At 39.3% G+C, this 18,094-nt stretch overlaps 2 protein-coding genes across 3 annotated transcripts in view; one reads left to right on the forward strand and one right to left on the reverse strand.

Annotated features, from left to right (window-relative positions):
- The window catches only part of Kdm5d (lysine demethylase 5D), an 83,280-nt gene that overhangs the window by 29,586 nt on the left and 35,600 nt on the right, over window positions 1–18,094 (forward strand).
- Window positions 14,419–14,889, reverse strand: Sry2 (sex-determining region Y protein 2). Its single transcript, NM_001409365.2, has one exon. It carries the CDS (start codon window positions 14,887–14,889, stop codon window positions 14,419–14,421), a length of 471 nt encoding a protein of 156 aa, NP_001396294.1.

Genomic DNA, 18,094 nt, shown 5'->3' on the forward strand with positions numbered 1-18,094 from the left:
GTTTCTCAGCTATTTGATGTTCCTGTGTTGAGAATTCTGTTTAGATCTGTACTCTCTTTTTTAATTGGATTATTTCATTTGTCGATGTCCAGTTTCTTGAGTTCTTTGAATATTTTGGATACTAGCCAAATAATGTGCACTCACACTGTTTGTCAGATGTGGAGTTGGTAAAACTCTTCCCATTTTGTAGACGGCTCTTTTGTCCTACTGATGGTATACTTTAGCTTCTTCACGAGGTCCCATTTATCAGTTGTTGAAGCTGAGTGGTTTGTGTTCTGTTCAGAAAATTGTCTCCTGTGCTAACGTGTTCAAGGTTATTTCCCACTTTCTCTTCTGTTAGGTTTAGTGTATCTGGTTGTATGTCTATGTCTTTAAGTCACTTGGACTGGAGTTTTGTGCAGGGTGGTAGATATGGATCTATTTGCATTCTTCTACATCCTGACATGCACTTAGACCAGCACCATTTGTCAAAGAGGCTTTCTTTTTTCCAGTGTGTAATTCAGCTTCTTTATCAAAAATCAGATATCCATAAGTGTGTAGATTTATCTCTGAGTCTTAGATTCTATTCTGTAGATCAACCTGTCTTTTTTTATTTATTTTTAATATCAATACCATGCAGTTTTTATTACTGTATCTCTGTGGTAGAGCTTGAAATCCAAGATGGTGATACCTCCAATTATTATTCTTTTTTTTTTTTTTTTTTTTTCTCTCCGGAGTTGGGGACCGAACCCAGGGCCTTGCGCTTCCTCGGCAAGCGCTCTACCACTGAGCTAAATCTCCAACCTCCAGAAGTTCTTAATATGGGGTTGGTTTTAGCTGCCTTGCTTTTTTGTTTTTTCCATTTGAAGTTGAATATTGTTCTTGCAAGGTCTATAAAGGATTATACTGGTGTTTTGAAGGCTGATGGGTTGAATCTCTAGATTTCTTTTGATAAGGTGGCCATTTTCACTATGTTAATCCTACTGATTTGTGAGTGTGGGAAACCTTTCCATCTTCTGATCTCTTCTTCAATTTCTTTGACGTTTTGGTCATAGAAGTCTTTCACTTAGCTTGGTTAGAGTTACCCTAAGATATTTTGTATATTTGTGGCCATTGTGAAGGGCTTATTTTCTTGGTTTCTTTTTCAGTCTCCCCCTCCCCCTTTTTATTTAGGAAGAGTACTGTTTTCTCAGTTAATTTTCTGTCTAGCTACCTTGATGAAAGTGTTCACCAAGTGTGAGTACATCTGAGTTTCCTGTTGGAATTTTGAGGGCTAGTTATGTATACTGTCATATCTTTTTTTTTTTTCTGTCCGGAGCTGAGGACCGAACCCACGGCCTTGTGCTTGCTAGGCAAGTGCTCTACCACTGAGCTAAATCCCCAACCCCATATCTTTTTTTTTTTTTTGTTCTTTTTTTCGGAGCTGGTGACCGAACCCAGGGCCTTGCGCTTCCTAGGTAAGCGCTCTACCACTGAGCTAAATCCCCAGCCCCATATCTTTTTTTTAAAATAATGAAACTTTGACTTCCATTTCTTTGATTTTCTCTCATTCATTTAGCCATGTCTGCATGCACTATATTGAAATGAGATGAGAAAGTGGGCAACCTGATTTTAGTGGAATTGGTTTTAGTTTCTCTCCATTTAAGTTGATTTCGACTACTATGGGTTTGTTGCAAAATACCTTCATTATGTATGTATTATGTATGTGTAGTGTATCTTTTTTCCAGAATTTTTATTTTGAAGCATTGTTGAATTTTGTCAAAGGTCTTTTCTCCATCTCATAAGATAATCACACTGTTTATAGTCCTTCAATTTCATTTATCAATACTTATCAATTTTTATATATTGAGCCATCCTTGCATCTCTGCAATGAAGCTTACTGAGTCATGGTTGATGATCTTTTTGATGTGTTCTTGGTTTCAGTTTTCTAGTATTTTAGTGAAAAAATTTGCATGTGTCACGAAGGCCGGTAATTCTGTTGAAACTGTGTAGTTTGGGCATCAGAGTAAATGTAGCATCTTAAAATGAATTGGGCGGTTTTTCTATTCTGTTTCTAGTTTGTGAAACAATTTACAGAGTACTGTCCTCAGCTCCTCTCTGGTAGAGGAAGTCTGGTAGAATTCTGTGCTAAAAGTATCAGACCCTGGGGTTGGGGATTTAGCTGTGGTAGAGCGCTTGCCTAGCAAGCGCAAGGCCCTGGGTTCAGTCCCCAGCTCCGAGAAAAAGAAAAAAGAAAAAAAAAAGTGTCAGACCCTGGGCATTTGTTTTTTGGGAAACGTATGATGGCTTCTATTTCTCTAGTGGTTATATGTTCATTTAATTTGCTTTTTTTTTTTTGGTCTTAATTTAACTTTGGTTTGTGCTACATAGCAGGAAAATTATTTATTTCCTTTAGATTTTGCAGTTATGTGAACTACAGGTTTTAAGGTATGCCTCCATGCATTTCCTTGATGTCTGATTTTGAATATTCTCTTTATGGTTTAGGTAGTTCAGATTAGAGGTTTCCTTCCTTCCTCCCTCCCCCCCTCCTTCCCTTCCTTCTTTCCTATCTTTCTTTTTTGAACCATGTTGTTGATGTTCTAGAAGAACCAATTCTTTGTTTCAGTGAATCTTTAAATTGTTATCTTTTTGATTTTACTGATTTCAGCCCCGAGCTTGATTAATTATTGCCATCAGTCTTTTTGGGTGTGCTTGCTTCTTTTCCTTCTAAAGCTTTTAGGTATGTTGTTAATTTGCTGGTATGAGATTGAACAAGTTGTGTGGTTTGTTTGTTTGTTTGTTTTAATGTTCACACAACTTGCATCTTTGAACTGTTTTCTTTGTGTGTCCTTTAAGTTTGGTTATGGTTTGTGTTCATTTTCATTGAATTATAGAAAGTCTTTTTTAATTACTTCATTTCCATTTTAACCCATTTTTTCTCAGTTACATAATTTATTTGAGCTAAATTAGCCATCTCCTGATTCACGCAACTTAGTGTTGTTTTAATGGATGTGGAATTTTTCTATAATTTCATAATCTGCCAAATGTCATTACTCTTGATAATGTGATGAATAAACTTATTTTTATTACTATGATACATCATTCTTGAAAACATTTTTTTTAACTCTGTATCGAGTTGTTTAATTTCCACAAGTTTGTAAACTTTCTGTTCTTTCTGTCATTGTTGATATCCAGCCTTAATCCATGGTAGTTAGACAGGATGAAGAGAATTACTGCAGCTTTCTTGTTTTTGTTGAAACTTTCTTTGTGTTCAAGAATATGGTCAAGTTTTGAGGAAGTTCCATGAGGTACTGAGAAGAAGGTATCTTCTTTTGTGTTTGTGTGAAGTATTCTGTAAATGGATTAAGACTTTTTGATTCATAAAATTTACAAGCTTCAGCATTTCTGTTTTTGTCTAGATGGTATGTACAGCAGTAAGAGCAGGGTATTGAACTCTTTGACTATTAGTGTTAAATGGTCCATATGTGATTTAAGCTGTGGTAGTATTTCTTTTGCAAAAATGGATGTTCTTGAATTTGGGACATAGATATTAAGAATTGAGATGTCATCCTCATGCATTTTTCTTTTGATGACTATGAAGTACACTTTTCTATCTCTTTAAATTAGTTTTGATTTGTATTCTATTTTGTTAGATATTAAAATGGTTATATCAACTTCTTTCTTAGGCCCATTTATTCAAAATATCCTTTTCCAAGCCTTTGATATCTATTCATTATTTTAAGATGTGTTTCTTGGGTGCAGCAAAAGGATTCATTCCTTAACATATGTTGTGTTCTAGATTTCTTTAAGGGGATTGTTCATTTCCATTAAAAGAGCCTCTACTGTATTTATAGAGTGTTTTAAAGTCTTTTTCTTTTCTTGTGTTGTAATATTCAGACCTTGCAGACATAGGATAGCTTGCTTTATCGGAGACATTGTCCTGGCCATTTCTGTGTTTTTAAGCTGGTGCCTGTGCATCTGGGATTGAGATGGTTATGTCCAGGTGCTGATTTTTGGTCCAGTGTTTGTTGGATACATTTTGTTTTTGTTTTTGTTTTTGTTTTTGTTTTTGTTTTGTTTTTCCTCTCTAAATTTTAGGAGACTAGTTGGCTGTGCGTTGTCTGGTAGAAGATTATCTGTGGATCTGTTAGTTGTGGCTACTGAGGGTTCTGGGTAAAATGTGTTTCTGAGTATTGGAAGCTGATACTTAGGAATGGGCCAGGCATTCTCAGAAGAGAGGAGAACAAGTATTCCAGCAGAATCTACTTATTTGGTCTCTTTGAAATGGGAACAGAGTGTGAAGAGAGGTCAGCTATAGGGCTGGGCAGTTGGATCTGGAGGAAGCCAAGGAGAGGTCTATAATCAACCTACCTGTTTCCCTGAAAGGGGGTGCCCTATGGCAAGGAGGGCCTCTGGAGTTGGGAGTGGGATAAAGCAATTAGTAGGTGGAGGGAGATTAGGAGGGGAAATTCTGTGGGATCCAGAGGAGTTGAGGGCTGTGAGGGCAAGAAGAAGGCTACAACAGGTATTCTGTTTCAGAGATTTGGAGTGTAAGAGGAACTGGTTATTTTTCAGTTCCCCTACCTAATTCCCAGGCTGGCTCATTGGCATGGTCTCAGGGAATACCTGCTGGTGTTGGAGCCTGGAATAATAGAATGAGTCAGGGGAAGGAAGTTTTAGGAGAAGAGCTTCATGATCGTGGTAGGTTATTTTTCCACTGATGAAGTGAGCTAATTCAAACCAGATTAGATTATATAAAAGGCAGATTTATTGGGAAGCTGTTCGAGGGGAGTTCACTGGCCCAAGAATCAAAGCCAAGGTCACCATGGGAAGGGAGGAAGAGAATGAGATAAAGAGTACACATGCACAGAGAAAGGAGAGGGAAGTGGGGAGAGGAAAGAGGGAGGGAGGGAGGGAGGGAGGGAGTGAGAGAGAGAGAGAGAGAGAGAGAGACAGACAGACAGACAAACAGACAGACACACAAAGACAGAGACACAGAGGCAGAAAGACAAAGAGACAAAGAGAGACAGAGAGACACACAAAGACAGAGACACAGAGACAAAGAGAGACAGAGAGAGGGGAGGAAGGGAGACCACAGAGTTGTGATAAGTGGGGAATTGAATGAAGATGCAGCATAAATGAAGATCTGTGTTCAGACTACCGGCTGAAGTTGGGAACTAGGACAAAGCAACAAACTGGGAATGGAGGTTAGAAGGAAAAGCTCTGTGGGGTCCATGGGAAGTAGAGATGGGGGCAAAGAAGGCTGAGCCTGCTGTTTTAATGCAGGGCTGGATGTGATACTGGGGAGTCTTGGAGAGCAGAGGGAAAGGGTGAGGTGAAGATCTGCAGTCAGCCTACCTGCTCTTCTTCTGGAATTGTTATTGGGTAAAGACCCAAAGACCACTCAGTACAACCAAAGTTTGTAGATTAAGCCTTCTGCTTGGAGAAAAACACTTCTCACAAAAGCAGCCATGAATGCAATTAAAGGAATTTTTTTAAAAGATAACACAGAAAAAGTACATTCTGGTTAGCAGTAGGTAGGGGAAGATGCAAGCAGTTCCACAAGTATTGAGAGGCTTTTGGGGTCCTGATTGAGGTTTGATAATAATAAAGACATGGACACATCTATATAGTTTAGAAATGTTTGCCTGCTTGCTGGGGGAGTCTCTCAAATAACTTCCTAACTTAACCAGACTTCTCTGCCATTCCCATCTTCCCTACCTCAGCCTCAGCTGGTTTTTATTCTACAAAAAGCTACAGTCCTTTTTGTTGTGTATTTTTATCAAAAAGAAAGGGAAGCCAGGAGTATGTTTGGTAGAGGCCTGGTATGGTAGCCGGGTCAGAGTGGGAGAAGGAGGTGTCTCTGCAGGGCCATGCTAAGGCATCCTTTCCACCTGAGGTATCAGCCATAAGGTGCATGGAGTGTGGAATAGTGTTTATTTAGGGCATGGGGAGGAAAGTTGAGGGGGTAGAGACAGAGAAAGGCAGAGAGAGGGAGAGAGTGAGGGGGAGGGAGAGAGACATACAAAGAGGGAGGGAGGGAGGGAGAGAGGAAGGTAGGTAGGTAGGTAGGGAGGGAGGAAGGTAGGTAGGGAGGGAGGGAGGAAAGTAGGTAGGTAGGGAGGGAGGGAGGGAGGGAGGGAGGGAAGAAGGAAGGAAGGAAGGAAGGAAGGAAGGAAGGAAGGAAGGAAGGAAGGAAGGAATAGAGGCCAGCCAGGAACACTTGGAGAGAGCAAGAGGGGAATGGGGAGACAAGGACAGAGAGGGAAGAGGGTAAGAGGTTAAGAGAGCAAGAGAGGAGGGGGCAAGCAGCTCTTTTTACACTGAGTTGTCATACCTGGCTATTGCCACCTAATTGTGGGGCAGAGCCTAGAAGAAATGCTAACACTAAATCACGAAGTCAGAACCAATCAGACCAGCAGAACAACACCTAGTACTTCTCTTTTGGTTGATTTTTGGCATTGAGGGCTACTTAATCTTAACTAAGACAACTTGCCCTCTAACATGATTATCTCAAACAATCATCTTTGGAGCAGGTGAGGAAAGACAAGTATTTACATACAGAAAGCATAGAAATGGACCATAGAAAGGACGATACCAAATACTTGCCAACACTTGGCTCTGCCAACACAGCAGTTAAAAATTGAAAATGCAGGGACATACCTACATAGCCATTTGATAAAATGGATGTGTGGGGTAGATTATCCCAACAAACAAGAGCCAAGAACCTGGGGAATTTCGACCCTGAGTTTCTAGAACAGGTTTGAGTGTTTTCCCATAGAATTTTTTCAGGGCAAGCAGTAGAAATCAGATAGTTTCAGCTAAGACAAACTAGAGAAACCTTTGCCCTGTTTTGAGCAGCCTTGTACTGAAAAGTTTTAGGAACCAGAACAGTTGAAGAAAATGCTCCATTAATTTTACCATTTGTTTGTATTCATACCAAAACCCATATAAAACAGCATAACAAACAAATTTGATCAATTATAAAAAAATTTGCAGTTCATACAAAATTCTATTTATGGTAGAAATAACTAATTGAGTTATAACGGAAGTTATAACGAAGTATTTTAGAAGCTATATATTATTGTTGAACATCAAGGAATTATTTATTACTCAAGGGCACGTTATTTTGGTGAACATCACAAAATTATGTAATCATTCATTATATAATTATTGTTTCAGCATCATGACATAGTACTAGAGAATTAATATTTTACTTTATGTAAAATACTGGTTTTAGGAGAGATTTATTTCACAAAACTATAGGCTACTGAAGGTAATCAATTCAGCAAATGTGACTGAAATTTTTTGTGAGGTATATCTGTATAATTGTTAACTTAACAGTTTCTTTTTTACTGGATATTTTGTATTTACATTAGAAATGTTATTCCCTTTCCAGTTTTCCTGTTCATGATTCCTCACCCTCTCCCCCTCCCCCTCCCCCTACTTCTTTAAGGGTTTTCCTCTCCCAAACCAGCCTCCCTTTCTGCCTCCTGGCCTGGACATTGACCTACACTGTGGGGACCAGTCATGACAGGACCAAGGGCCTCTCCCACCGTTGGTGCCCAACAAGGTCATCCTGTGCTACATATGCAGCTGGAGCCATGGGTCAGTCCATGAGAACTCTTTGGATGGTGCTTTAGTCCCTGGGAGATCCCTCCGGTTGGTTGGCATTGTTATTCTTAATGGTGTTGCAAGCCCCTTTGGCTCCATCAATCCTTTCTCTAACTTCTCCAACGGGGACCCCATAATTGGTACAGTGGTTTGCTGCTAGCATTCGCCCCTGTATTTGTTATGCTCTCACTGAGCTTCCAAGGAGACAGCTATGTCAGGCTCCTCTCAACATGCACTTCTTGGTTTCATCCGTATTGTCTAGGTTTGGTAGATGTATATATAAGGGCTGGATCCCCAGGTAGATCAGGGTATAAAGGGACATTCCTTCAGTCACTGCTTCAAACTTTGTCTCCATATATGCTCCTAAGAATATTTTTGTTCCCCCTTTTAATAAGGACTGAAACATCTGCCCTTTGGTTGTCCTTCTTGAACTTCATGTGGTCTGTGGATAGTATCTTGGGTAATTTGAGGTTTTGGGCTAATATCCAGTTATCAGTGATTGTTTACCATGTGTGTTTTTCTGTGATTGGGTTACCTCACTCAGGATGATATTTTCCAGTTCCATCCATTTGCCTATGAATTTCATAAAGTCATTGTTTTTGATGGCTGAGTAATATTCCATTGTGTAGATGTACCACATTTTCTGTATCCATCCCTCTGTTGAAGGGCATCTGGGTTCTTTCCAGCTTCTGGCTATTATAAATAAGGCTGCTATGAACATAGTGGAGCACGTGTCTTTTTTATATGTTGGGGCATCTTTTGGGTATATGCCCAAGAGAGGTGTAGCTGGATCCTCAGGTAGTTCAATGTCCAATTTTCTGAGGAACCTCCAGACTGATTTCCAGAATGGTTGTACCAGTTTGCAGTCCCACCAACGATGGAGGAGTGTTCCTCTTTCTCCACATCCTCGCCAGCATCTGCTGTCACCTGAGTTTTTGATCTTAGCCATTCTGACTGGTGTGAGGTGAAATCTCAGGGTTGTTTTGATTTGCATTTCCCTTATGACTAAAGATGTTGAACATTTCTTTAGGTGCTTCTCAGCCATTTGGCATTCCTCAGCTATGAATTCTTTGTTTAGCTCTGAACCCCATTGTTTTTTTGGTTCTTTTATTTCGGAGCTGGGGACCGAACCCAGGACCTTACGCTTCCTAGGCAAGCGCTCTACCACTGAGCTAAATCCCCAACCCCCCCCCCCCCCATTTTTTAATAGGGTTATTTGTCTCCCTGCGGTCTAACTTCTTGAGTTCTTTGTATATTCTGGATACAAGCTCTCTATCAGTTGTAGGATTGGTAAAGATCTTTTCCCAATCTGATGGCTGCGGTTTTGTCCTAACAACACTGTCCTTTGCCTTACAAAAGCTTTGAAGTTTTATGAGATCCCATTTGTCGATTCTTGATCTTAGAGCATAAGCCATTGGTGTTTTGTTCAGAAAATTTTCTCCAGTGCCGATGTGTTCAAGATGCTTCCCCACTTTTTTTCTGTTAGTTTGAGTGTATCTGGTTTGATGTGGAGGTCCTTGATCCACTTGCACTTAAGATTGTGCAGTGTGATAAGAATGAATCGATCTACATTCTTGCTCATGCTGACCTCCAGTTGAACCAGCACCATTTGCTGAAAATGCTATCTTTTTTCCATTGGATGGTTTTGGCTCCTTTGTCAAAAATCAAGTGACCATAGGTGTGTGGGTTCATTTCTGGGTCTTCAATTCTAGTCCACTTGTCTATCTCTGTCTCTGTACCAATACCATGCAGTTTTTATCACTATTCCTCAGTAATACTGCTTGAGTTCAGGGATAGTGATTCCCCTGGAAATCCTTTTATTGTTGAGGATAGTTTTAATAGTTTTTATTATTCCAGATGAATTTGCAAAGTGTTCTGTCTAACTCTATGAAGAATTGGATTGGTATTTTGAAGGGGATTGCATTGAATCTGTAGATCGCTTTTGGTAAAATGGCCATTTTTACTATATTGATCCTGCCAATCCATGAGCATGGGAGATCTTTCCATCTTCTGACATCTTCAATTTCTTTCTTCAGAGACTTGAAGTTCTTGTCATACAGATCTTTCAGTTGCTTGGTTAGAGTCACACCAAAACATTTTATATTTTTTATGATTATTGTGAATGGTGTCATTTCCCTAATTTCTTTCTCAGTCTGTTTATCCTTTGAGTATAGGAAAGCTAGTGACTTGATTTTCTCAAAGAACCAGCCCCTGGTTTTGTTGATTCTTTGTATAGCCCTTTTGGTTTCTACTGGTTGATTTCAGCTCTGAGTTTGATTATTTCCTGCCTCTACTTCTCCTGGGTGTATTTGCTTCTTTTTCTTCTAGAGCTTTTAGGTGTGCTGTCAAGCTGCTGACATATGCTCTCTCCTGTTTCTTTCTGCAGGCACTCAGCGCTATGAGTTTTCCTATTAGCACAGCTTTCATTGTGTCCCATAGGTTTGGGTGTGTTGTACCTTCATTTTCATTAAATTCTAAAAAGCCTTAATGTTCTTTATTTCTTTTTTTATCAAGTTATCATTCAATAGAGCATTATTTACCTTCCATGTGCATGTGGGCTTTCTGCCTTTTTTTTTTCATATTGTCTGTGGTGATCTGATAGGAAGCATGGGATTATTTCAGTCTTCTTCTATCTGTCGAGGCCTGTTTTGACTGATTATATGGTCAATTTTGGAGAAGGTGGTACAGTGAGGTGCTGAGAAGGTATATTCTTTTGTTTTAGAATGAAATGTTGTATAGATGTCTGTTTAATCCCATTTGGTTCTGTTGTTTCTCTATGTCTGTTTTTAGTTTCTATTTCCATGATCTGTCCATTGATAAGAGTGGGGTGTTGAAATCTCCCACTATCATTGTGTGGTATACAATGTGTTCTTTGAGTTTTAGTAAGGTTTCTTTTATGACTGAATGTAGGTGCCCTTGCATTTGGAGCATTATTGATATTCAGAATTGGATGAGAATTTATCCTGGTGGATTTTTCTGTTGTTGAGTATGTCCTTCCTTATCTTTTTTTGAAACCTTTTGAGTAAAAGGTCTAGTTCCCTAATTGTTTCTTGATTTGGTCAATAAAGGAGGCCAGGAAATGCTCAGTGGAAAGGACAGGTAGGACTTCTAGGTCCCAGGTGGAAAAGGAAACACAGGGAAAGAGTGGGGGCCTTTTCTGACAGACTTTGGAATGAGTAGGAAGCAATTAGGGAAGATCTCTGGGAACCTAGAACCAACCTCTTCCACGAGGTTGGTGGAGGCTAGCTGATAGGAGCCATTAAGCTTAGGGCAGGAGGAGAGATGGGATTAATAAATTGTTAAGGACACACATTTTCAAGTGGAACGTCCTTCTTTTTTTAATTGGATATATTTTTAATTTACATTTCAAATGCTATTCTTTTATGGTTTCCTGTTCATCAGCCCCTTAACTCCTCCCCCTCCACTTCTATGTGGGCGTTCCCTTCCCCATTCACTCCTCCACCACTCCAACACATTCCCCTGCACTGGGAGTCCAACCTTTGCAGCACCAGGGCTTTCCCTTCCACTGGTGCCCCAACAAGGCTATTCTCTGCTGCAGATGTAGTTGCAGCCCTGGGTCAGTCCAAGTATAGTCTTTGAGTAGTGACTTTGGGAGCTCTGGATGGTTGGTATTGTTGTTCATGTGGGGTTGCAAACCCCTTCAGTTCCTGCAGTCCTTTCTCTAACTCCTCCAATGGGGACCCCATTCTCAGTTCAGTGGTTTGCTACTCGCTTTTGCCTTGGTATTTGTCATGCTCTGGCAGAGCCTCTCAGGAGACAGCCATATTAGGTTCCTGTAAGCATGAACCTCATGGCATCATCAATATTGTCTGGGTTTGGTGGCTGTATGTATATGGGCTGGATCTCTAGATGGAACAGGCTCTGAATGGCCATTCCTTCAGTCTCTGCTCCAAACTTTGTCTCCATATCCCCTCCTATGAATATTTTTGTTTCTCATATTAAGAAGGACTGAAGCATACACACTTTGGTCATCTTTCTTCTTGAGCTTCATGTGGTCTGTGGATTGTATCTTGGGCCACTTATCAGTGAGTGTTTACCATGTGTTGCTTTTTTTTAAAATTGGTTTACCTCAGGATGATATTTTCCAGTTCCTTCTATTTGCCTATGAATTTCATAAAGTCATTGTTTTTGATACCTGAGTAATATTCCATTGTGTAGATGTACCACATTTTCTGTATCCATTCCTCTGTTGAAGGGCATCTGGGTTCTTTCTGTCTTCTGGCTATTATAAATAAGGCTGCTATGAACATAGTGGAGCACGTGTCTTTGTTGTATGTTGGGGCATCTTTTCAGTTTACACCAACGAGAGGTATAGCTGGGTCGTCAAGTAGTACAATGTCCAATTTTCTGAGGAACCTCCAGACTGATATCTAGAGAGGCTGTACCAGTTTAAAATCCCATCAGCAATTGAAGCGCCTACCTCGACCAGCAAGAAAGACGCAACACCGGTAGATTCTTCTCAACAGCCTTTATTGCAGGAACACCTTGATACGAGGGACCCGGGGAAACAAAGGCACTCGCCTTAAATACAAGACAGACAGTGACTGTAAACTTATCCCCTGGGGATTGGTGGAGTATGAGATACCTTATTAGCATGCATATCACTCTGGCCTTGTAAATGCCAAAGGAAGGCCAAAGACACTGCCATAATGGTTGTAATACCACAAATGACCACTAGATGTCAGCGCCGTCTTTAGCCGCTCCCAACAAGCAATGGGGGAATGTTCCCTCTTTGTCCACATCTGGACCAGCATCTGTTGTCACCTGAGTTTTTTTTTTTTTTTTTTTTTTTTTTAATTTGGTTCTTTTTTTCGGAGCTGGGGACCGAACCCAGGGCCTTGCGCTTCCTAGGCAAGCGCTCTACCACTGAGCTAAATCCCCAGCCCCCTGAGTTTTTATCTTAGCCATTCTGACTGGTGTGAGGTGGAATCTCAGGGTTGTTTTGATTTGCATTTCCCTTATGACTAAGGATGTTGAACATTTCTTTAGGTACTTCTCAGCCATTTTATATTCCTCAGCTGAAAATTCTTTGTTTAGCTCTGTACCTCATATTTAAGCGGGTTTATCGATCCTACTGATTTTCTCAAATAACCAGTTCCTGTTTTTTTCTTTTTCTTTTATTCTTTGTATAATCCTTTTTATTTGATTTCAACCCTGAGTTTCATTATTTCCTGCCTTTTACTCCTCTTGACTATATTTGCTTCTTTCTGTTCTAGAGCTTTTAGGTGTGCTGTCAAGCTGCTGATGTATGCTCTCTCCTGTATCTTTCTGTAGGCACTAAGAGCTATGAGTTTTCCTCTTAGCACAGCTTTCATTGTGTCCCATAAGTTTGGGTATGTTGTACCTTCATTTTCATTAAATTCCTTTCACCTTTTGTAGTAGTCCATTTTGCATCATTTTGTATATGGGGAGTGTTACCTGCAGGCTAAGTGTCCACTTAGCTTGCCTATGTAATTTGGTGCTTTGTACATTTTGTTTCTGATTCTTACCCGGTCCTGGAAAACATAGCTTTGTCTGTACTGCTTTTATACAAAAATTTTGTGAATAAAACTGTTTATTCTTTAAAGATAGGTAAAAGAGAAGCAGAATGTGACTTCCTGTGCATGAACTTGTATAAATGCTTATTTTATCAAACGATGTTACAGAGAGAAGAGTTTACAGAACAACTGGGTTTATCATAGTGTGAAGGAGAAGTGAAAAAGACAAACCCATGCACACTGGCACGCACGTGCACACGCAAGCACACACAGTGACAGAAGTCATATATGATGTAGTTTTGTGTGCTGGAGAGAGAGACCCTGATAAACAGATAGATGTGTCTGATCTACAAAGGAGTACTTTGCATGCTAAAGGGGCACAGCCAGTGTTTTTACAGCATTATGTATGTTTTTCAGAGATGAGTACTGACCACTTACAGATAGACAATGGTTTCCATGGTGATGCTGAAAGGACAGGACAGCCAGCCCAGACCTGAGGGCACTGTGTTTTTGCCTGCTCAGAAATGAACTACTGTATCCTAGTCATTAGAATACTCAACCTAAGTGATAATTTACATATGTTCCCCTTGGTGGCTAAAGAACTTTAATATGCATCCAGGCATCCAGTAAAGTCCCTTGACCTTTGCATTGGAATGCCTGCAAGATCCTACTGTCTGGAGTTTAAGAAAAGAATAGAACAATGGGCTGGGAAGAATTAACAGCTGCCTCTGTTCCTGTAACACCTTCTTATCTGTGGGAAAGGGATTGAAATAGTCCTTTATTCCTATCAAACAGGAATGAAAAGAATTTCCTTGCCCAGCTGGATATTTGTAGTGTGTACCCTTCTGATGTTTCCTTTAAAACTCCACCTTCCCCTCTCCCACCTCCCACTTTAGCATGTCAAGCTGTATTGGCTCTAAAGCTGTTTGCTGCCTTTGAGCTGGCAGTACAGATAAATTCATTATGAGTCTAAACCTAGTTTCTTCCATCGATTAAATGCCATAAGAATGCGAGTAGTACGCTGTTAAACAAAAAGTATGTAGTAAGCCCTTCTAAGCATTCTCCTTTCTTACACACTACACATCCTTACACACATTTTGGTCTCCTCCCCCACACCCCCACCAGAAAAAAAAGGGGAGCAGGACCTTTATTACAACCAGAGGGAACTCAGTATCCAAACCAAGTAGGAATCTCAAGCTGTAAATTACAGCAAGGGGAGTGTTGGGATAGGTAGGAGCAGAGCCAGTATCATGAGATTACCTATCACAGGGCTTTGCTGAGGTGCTCCTGCTATGGTGCAGGGTCGGTCACCAGTGATATCAGCGGACAGTAAGTAGGTTAGCTGCTGCTAGTGGAACTGGTGCTGCTGCTGCTGCTGTTTCTGCTGTAGTGGGTATCCAGTGGGGATGTCCACAGGCTGTAAATAAATGCTTTTCTGGTTCTTGGAGGACTGGTGTGCAGCTCTAGCCCAGTCCTGTCCGTATATAATAGTGTGTAGGTTGTTGTCCCATTGCAGCAGGTTGTACAGTTTTGTTGAGGCAACTTCACGCTGCAAAGTATAACTCCTCTGTGGCACTTTAACCCTTCGATGAGGCTGATATTTATAGTTTGGGTATTTCTCTCTGTGTAGGGTCTTCAGTCTCTGCGCCTCCTGGAAAAAGGGCCTTTTTTCAGCTTCTGTAAGGCTTTTCCACTGATATCCCAGCTGCTTGCTGATCTCTGAATTCTGCATGCTGGGATTCTGTTGAGCCAACTTGTGCCTCTCTCCGCGGGACCACACCATAAATGCATTCATGGGGCGCTTGACTTGGCCCTCCATGCTATCTAGACAACTGTCACTGCTCCGAAAGCTGTCCCTTCTCCAGAGATTAATATGTCCTCAGGCTGTAGGGCTGAACACTGAAAGTGAAGATCTGAAATGCTGAATGTAGTGGAAGAATTAGGATTGCAACCAGCAAGTCAGAGATGAGATGAGAGAGACAGAGATAGAGACAGAAACAGAGAGACAGAGACAGACAGAGACAGAAATCAAGATATAAAGTGTAAGGGGTAAAAGCTAGTATCTGAACTGTGTTTGTAACAAAGATTTTAATATTTAAAGTATGTAAGAAAATATTCATCCCTTCTCCCTCAGGACCTCCCACGTCCAGCCCAACTAATCTACTTTGAAGCCACCACACAAACCTACATATTGTCAACCAAAACCCCTGTGGATTGTAAATGTAGAGACTGCACTTTTATTTACTAGTTTTACAACCACATATTTATACCGTGAGAAGGTAACATTGGGTGTTGCACATTTCTAATTTATGAAGTAGAACATCTTTTTTGCATTATTTTGTTTATTATGAAGGCCAAAAGTTTTCATTTGGTTTTCTTCATTTGTGGCTGTTTAAGATTATACACTTTATGTTGCCTATAAAACTGAAAAGGTGTTAAGACAATTACATTTGCATAATTCACATAGATGTGAATATGTCCAGTGTACTTGTCATTCTTAATCTGGTTAATAATAGTGTGAAATATAAGTGATTTTATAGGGGTTTTGATGTTTTGTGGAGTTTTAGAACTCTTCAACCATCTTTTTTACAATGAGAACCAAGTCATTGTTATAGTTCTTACTTCTGTATACTCACACTTTAAATAGATCTGAGAGAGAGAGAGAGAGAGAGAAATGTTTTCATCTTTAACTGTAAAGTGTACTGCTCAGTTTTTAATCCATTGTAATTATGGATTGTTTAAATGCATTTTTATTTTCTAATTTTCCAATACATTTTCTTTATATTTACTTTTTATGTACATTCCTATTTCTTATCTCTTAAAATTTTTTCATAGTTTATTCTGATCATAATTCTATCCTGCAAGCTATTTTGTTCTTGTTCTCTCTCTCTCTCTCTCTCTCTCTCTCTCTCTCTCTCTCTCTGTCTCTTTCTCTCTCTTTCTCTCTTTCTGAAACACATACACACACACACACACACACACACACACACACACACACACACACACACACACAGAAAACTAAAACATAGAACCAGAAACCGCAATGGACACACCAAACACCAATAAACGGTGTGCCCAAGCAAAAGATATTGAGACAGCAATTCTAGAGAAATAGCATTCAGTTCATTTTGTGTTAGTCAATTTCTCCAGGGCTTAAGGCCTGCTGTAAAATGTGATTTATATACACAGTAAGACGTCAGTTGGGAAAATTAACTTTTTCTTGGTCTGTGGGCATGAATTATAGATAACTTCTTCCTTAGAATGTTATGCATCCACTTATCTCTCACTGTTGGGATTCACTGGCCCGAGGATGAGTGGACCCTATTTGTGTTGTCACATCTTTGGAATTCATATGTGCATCATTCTTCATGTATCAGGAAAACACAATCTATCTTTGAGGTTCTTAGAATCTTTCTACATTCTCTTCCAATAGCTTCCTAAGCACCATGGGAAGTATTTTGAGGAAGGTAAAGACCTTTGACTCTCAAATTGCTTTTTGTACATTGTTTAGATATAGTTCTCAGTTTTTGTTCCTATTTAGTAAAAGAGGATTTTTACCATGAGGTGAGTTGGATTTGTCAAAGGCTTTGTAATACATCTCATGAGATGATCATGTGGTTTTGTCTTTCAGATTGTTGATGTGGGGTGTTAAGTTTATTGATTTACATGTGTTGTACTATTCCTACATCTCTGTCATGAAGTGAACTTGATCATGTATAATCTTTCTGATGTTTTGTTGAATTTGGTTTACAAGTATTTTATTATTTTGCTCATAGTACTATTTGATTTATTTCATTGGTGAATGTCTTTTTGAAGTTTTTGTATTAGGGTAATGGTGGCTTCATAAAAATATGAAGGTTTTAAAAGGTTTTTAAAGGTAATTTGAGGTATATTTGTGTTGGTTATCATTTAAGGTCTGGTAGACTTCTGGGCTGACTACTCAGCTTTTTTTTGTTGGGAGATTTAATTACTCCTTTTTTTCACTAGGGTTATTTGTGTCTTGTAAGTTGCTTTCTTGATCATACTTTAACAGGCTGTTACTATATCAAAAAATTCATACATTTCTTTTAGATTTTTGTATTTGATGAAATAAAGATTTTAAAGCATGTCATCATGGTTCTCTGTGTTTCCTTGGGTATCTAGGGTGGTGTCCTCATTTTCATCCCTAATTTTGGATCTTCTGTCTCCATCTCTTAATAATTTGACAAAGTATTGATAATCTGGTTGATTTTCTCGAAAAGAATAACTTTTATTTCACTGATTTTTAAAATAGTCTCTCTTGTTATTTCTATCTCATTGACTGCAGTCTTTGATTTATTTTTACTCTCTAGAGTTTTGGGGTATTATTGCAATAGGAGATCTTCAATTTATTATGTTGGCATTTAGTGCTGTGAATTTGCCTCTTAGAACTACCTTCATTCTGTCCCATGGATTTGGTTATATTCTCTTTCTATTTTCATTCATTAGTGATTGGTTTAGTTTCCATTAGTTTCTAAGGTTTCCGTGTTTTCTGTTTTTCATATCCTACTTTAATCTGTGGTGATCTGATTGTATACAGAACATTACTTTAGTTTTCACTTACTTTGTACCCAAGAATACTTTCACTGGTTGAGAAAGCTCTATGTACTTCTGGGAAGAAAGAATGTTCTTCTGTGTCAGGTTCACTTGATTTATGACATTATTTAGCTCTATTTAGTTTGTTGTTTTGTTTTTTGTTTTTGTTTTTGTTTTTCCATCTGAATGATGTATTCATTGGTCAGAGTGGGGTATTGAAGTCTTCCACTATCACCATGTAAGGGCCAGTATATGATTTTAGCAGTAGTATTGATTCTTTTATGGATGTGGATGTCCTTGTGTTTCCTGAATAAATGTTTAGAGTTTTAGTACCCTCTTGCTGGATATTTTTTCTGTGGATGAATATGTATGAAGTCTGTTTTGTCATATATTAAATTGGTTATACCTGCTTGCTTTTTGTGTGTGTTTCATGGAAATTTTTATTTCTGATCTCTTACTCTGATTTTATG

Source organism: Rattus norvegicus, chromosome Y (assembly GCF_021556685.1).
Source record: "Rattus norvegicus strain SHRSP/BbbUtx chromosome Y, alternate assembly SHRSP_T2T, whole genome shotgun sequence".
Taxonomy (NCBI): Eukaryota; Metazoa; Chordata; class Mammalia; order Rodentia; family Muridae; genus Rattus; species Rattus norvegicus.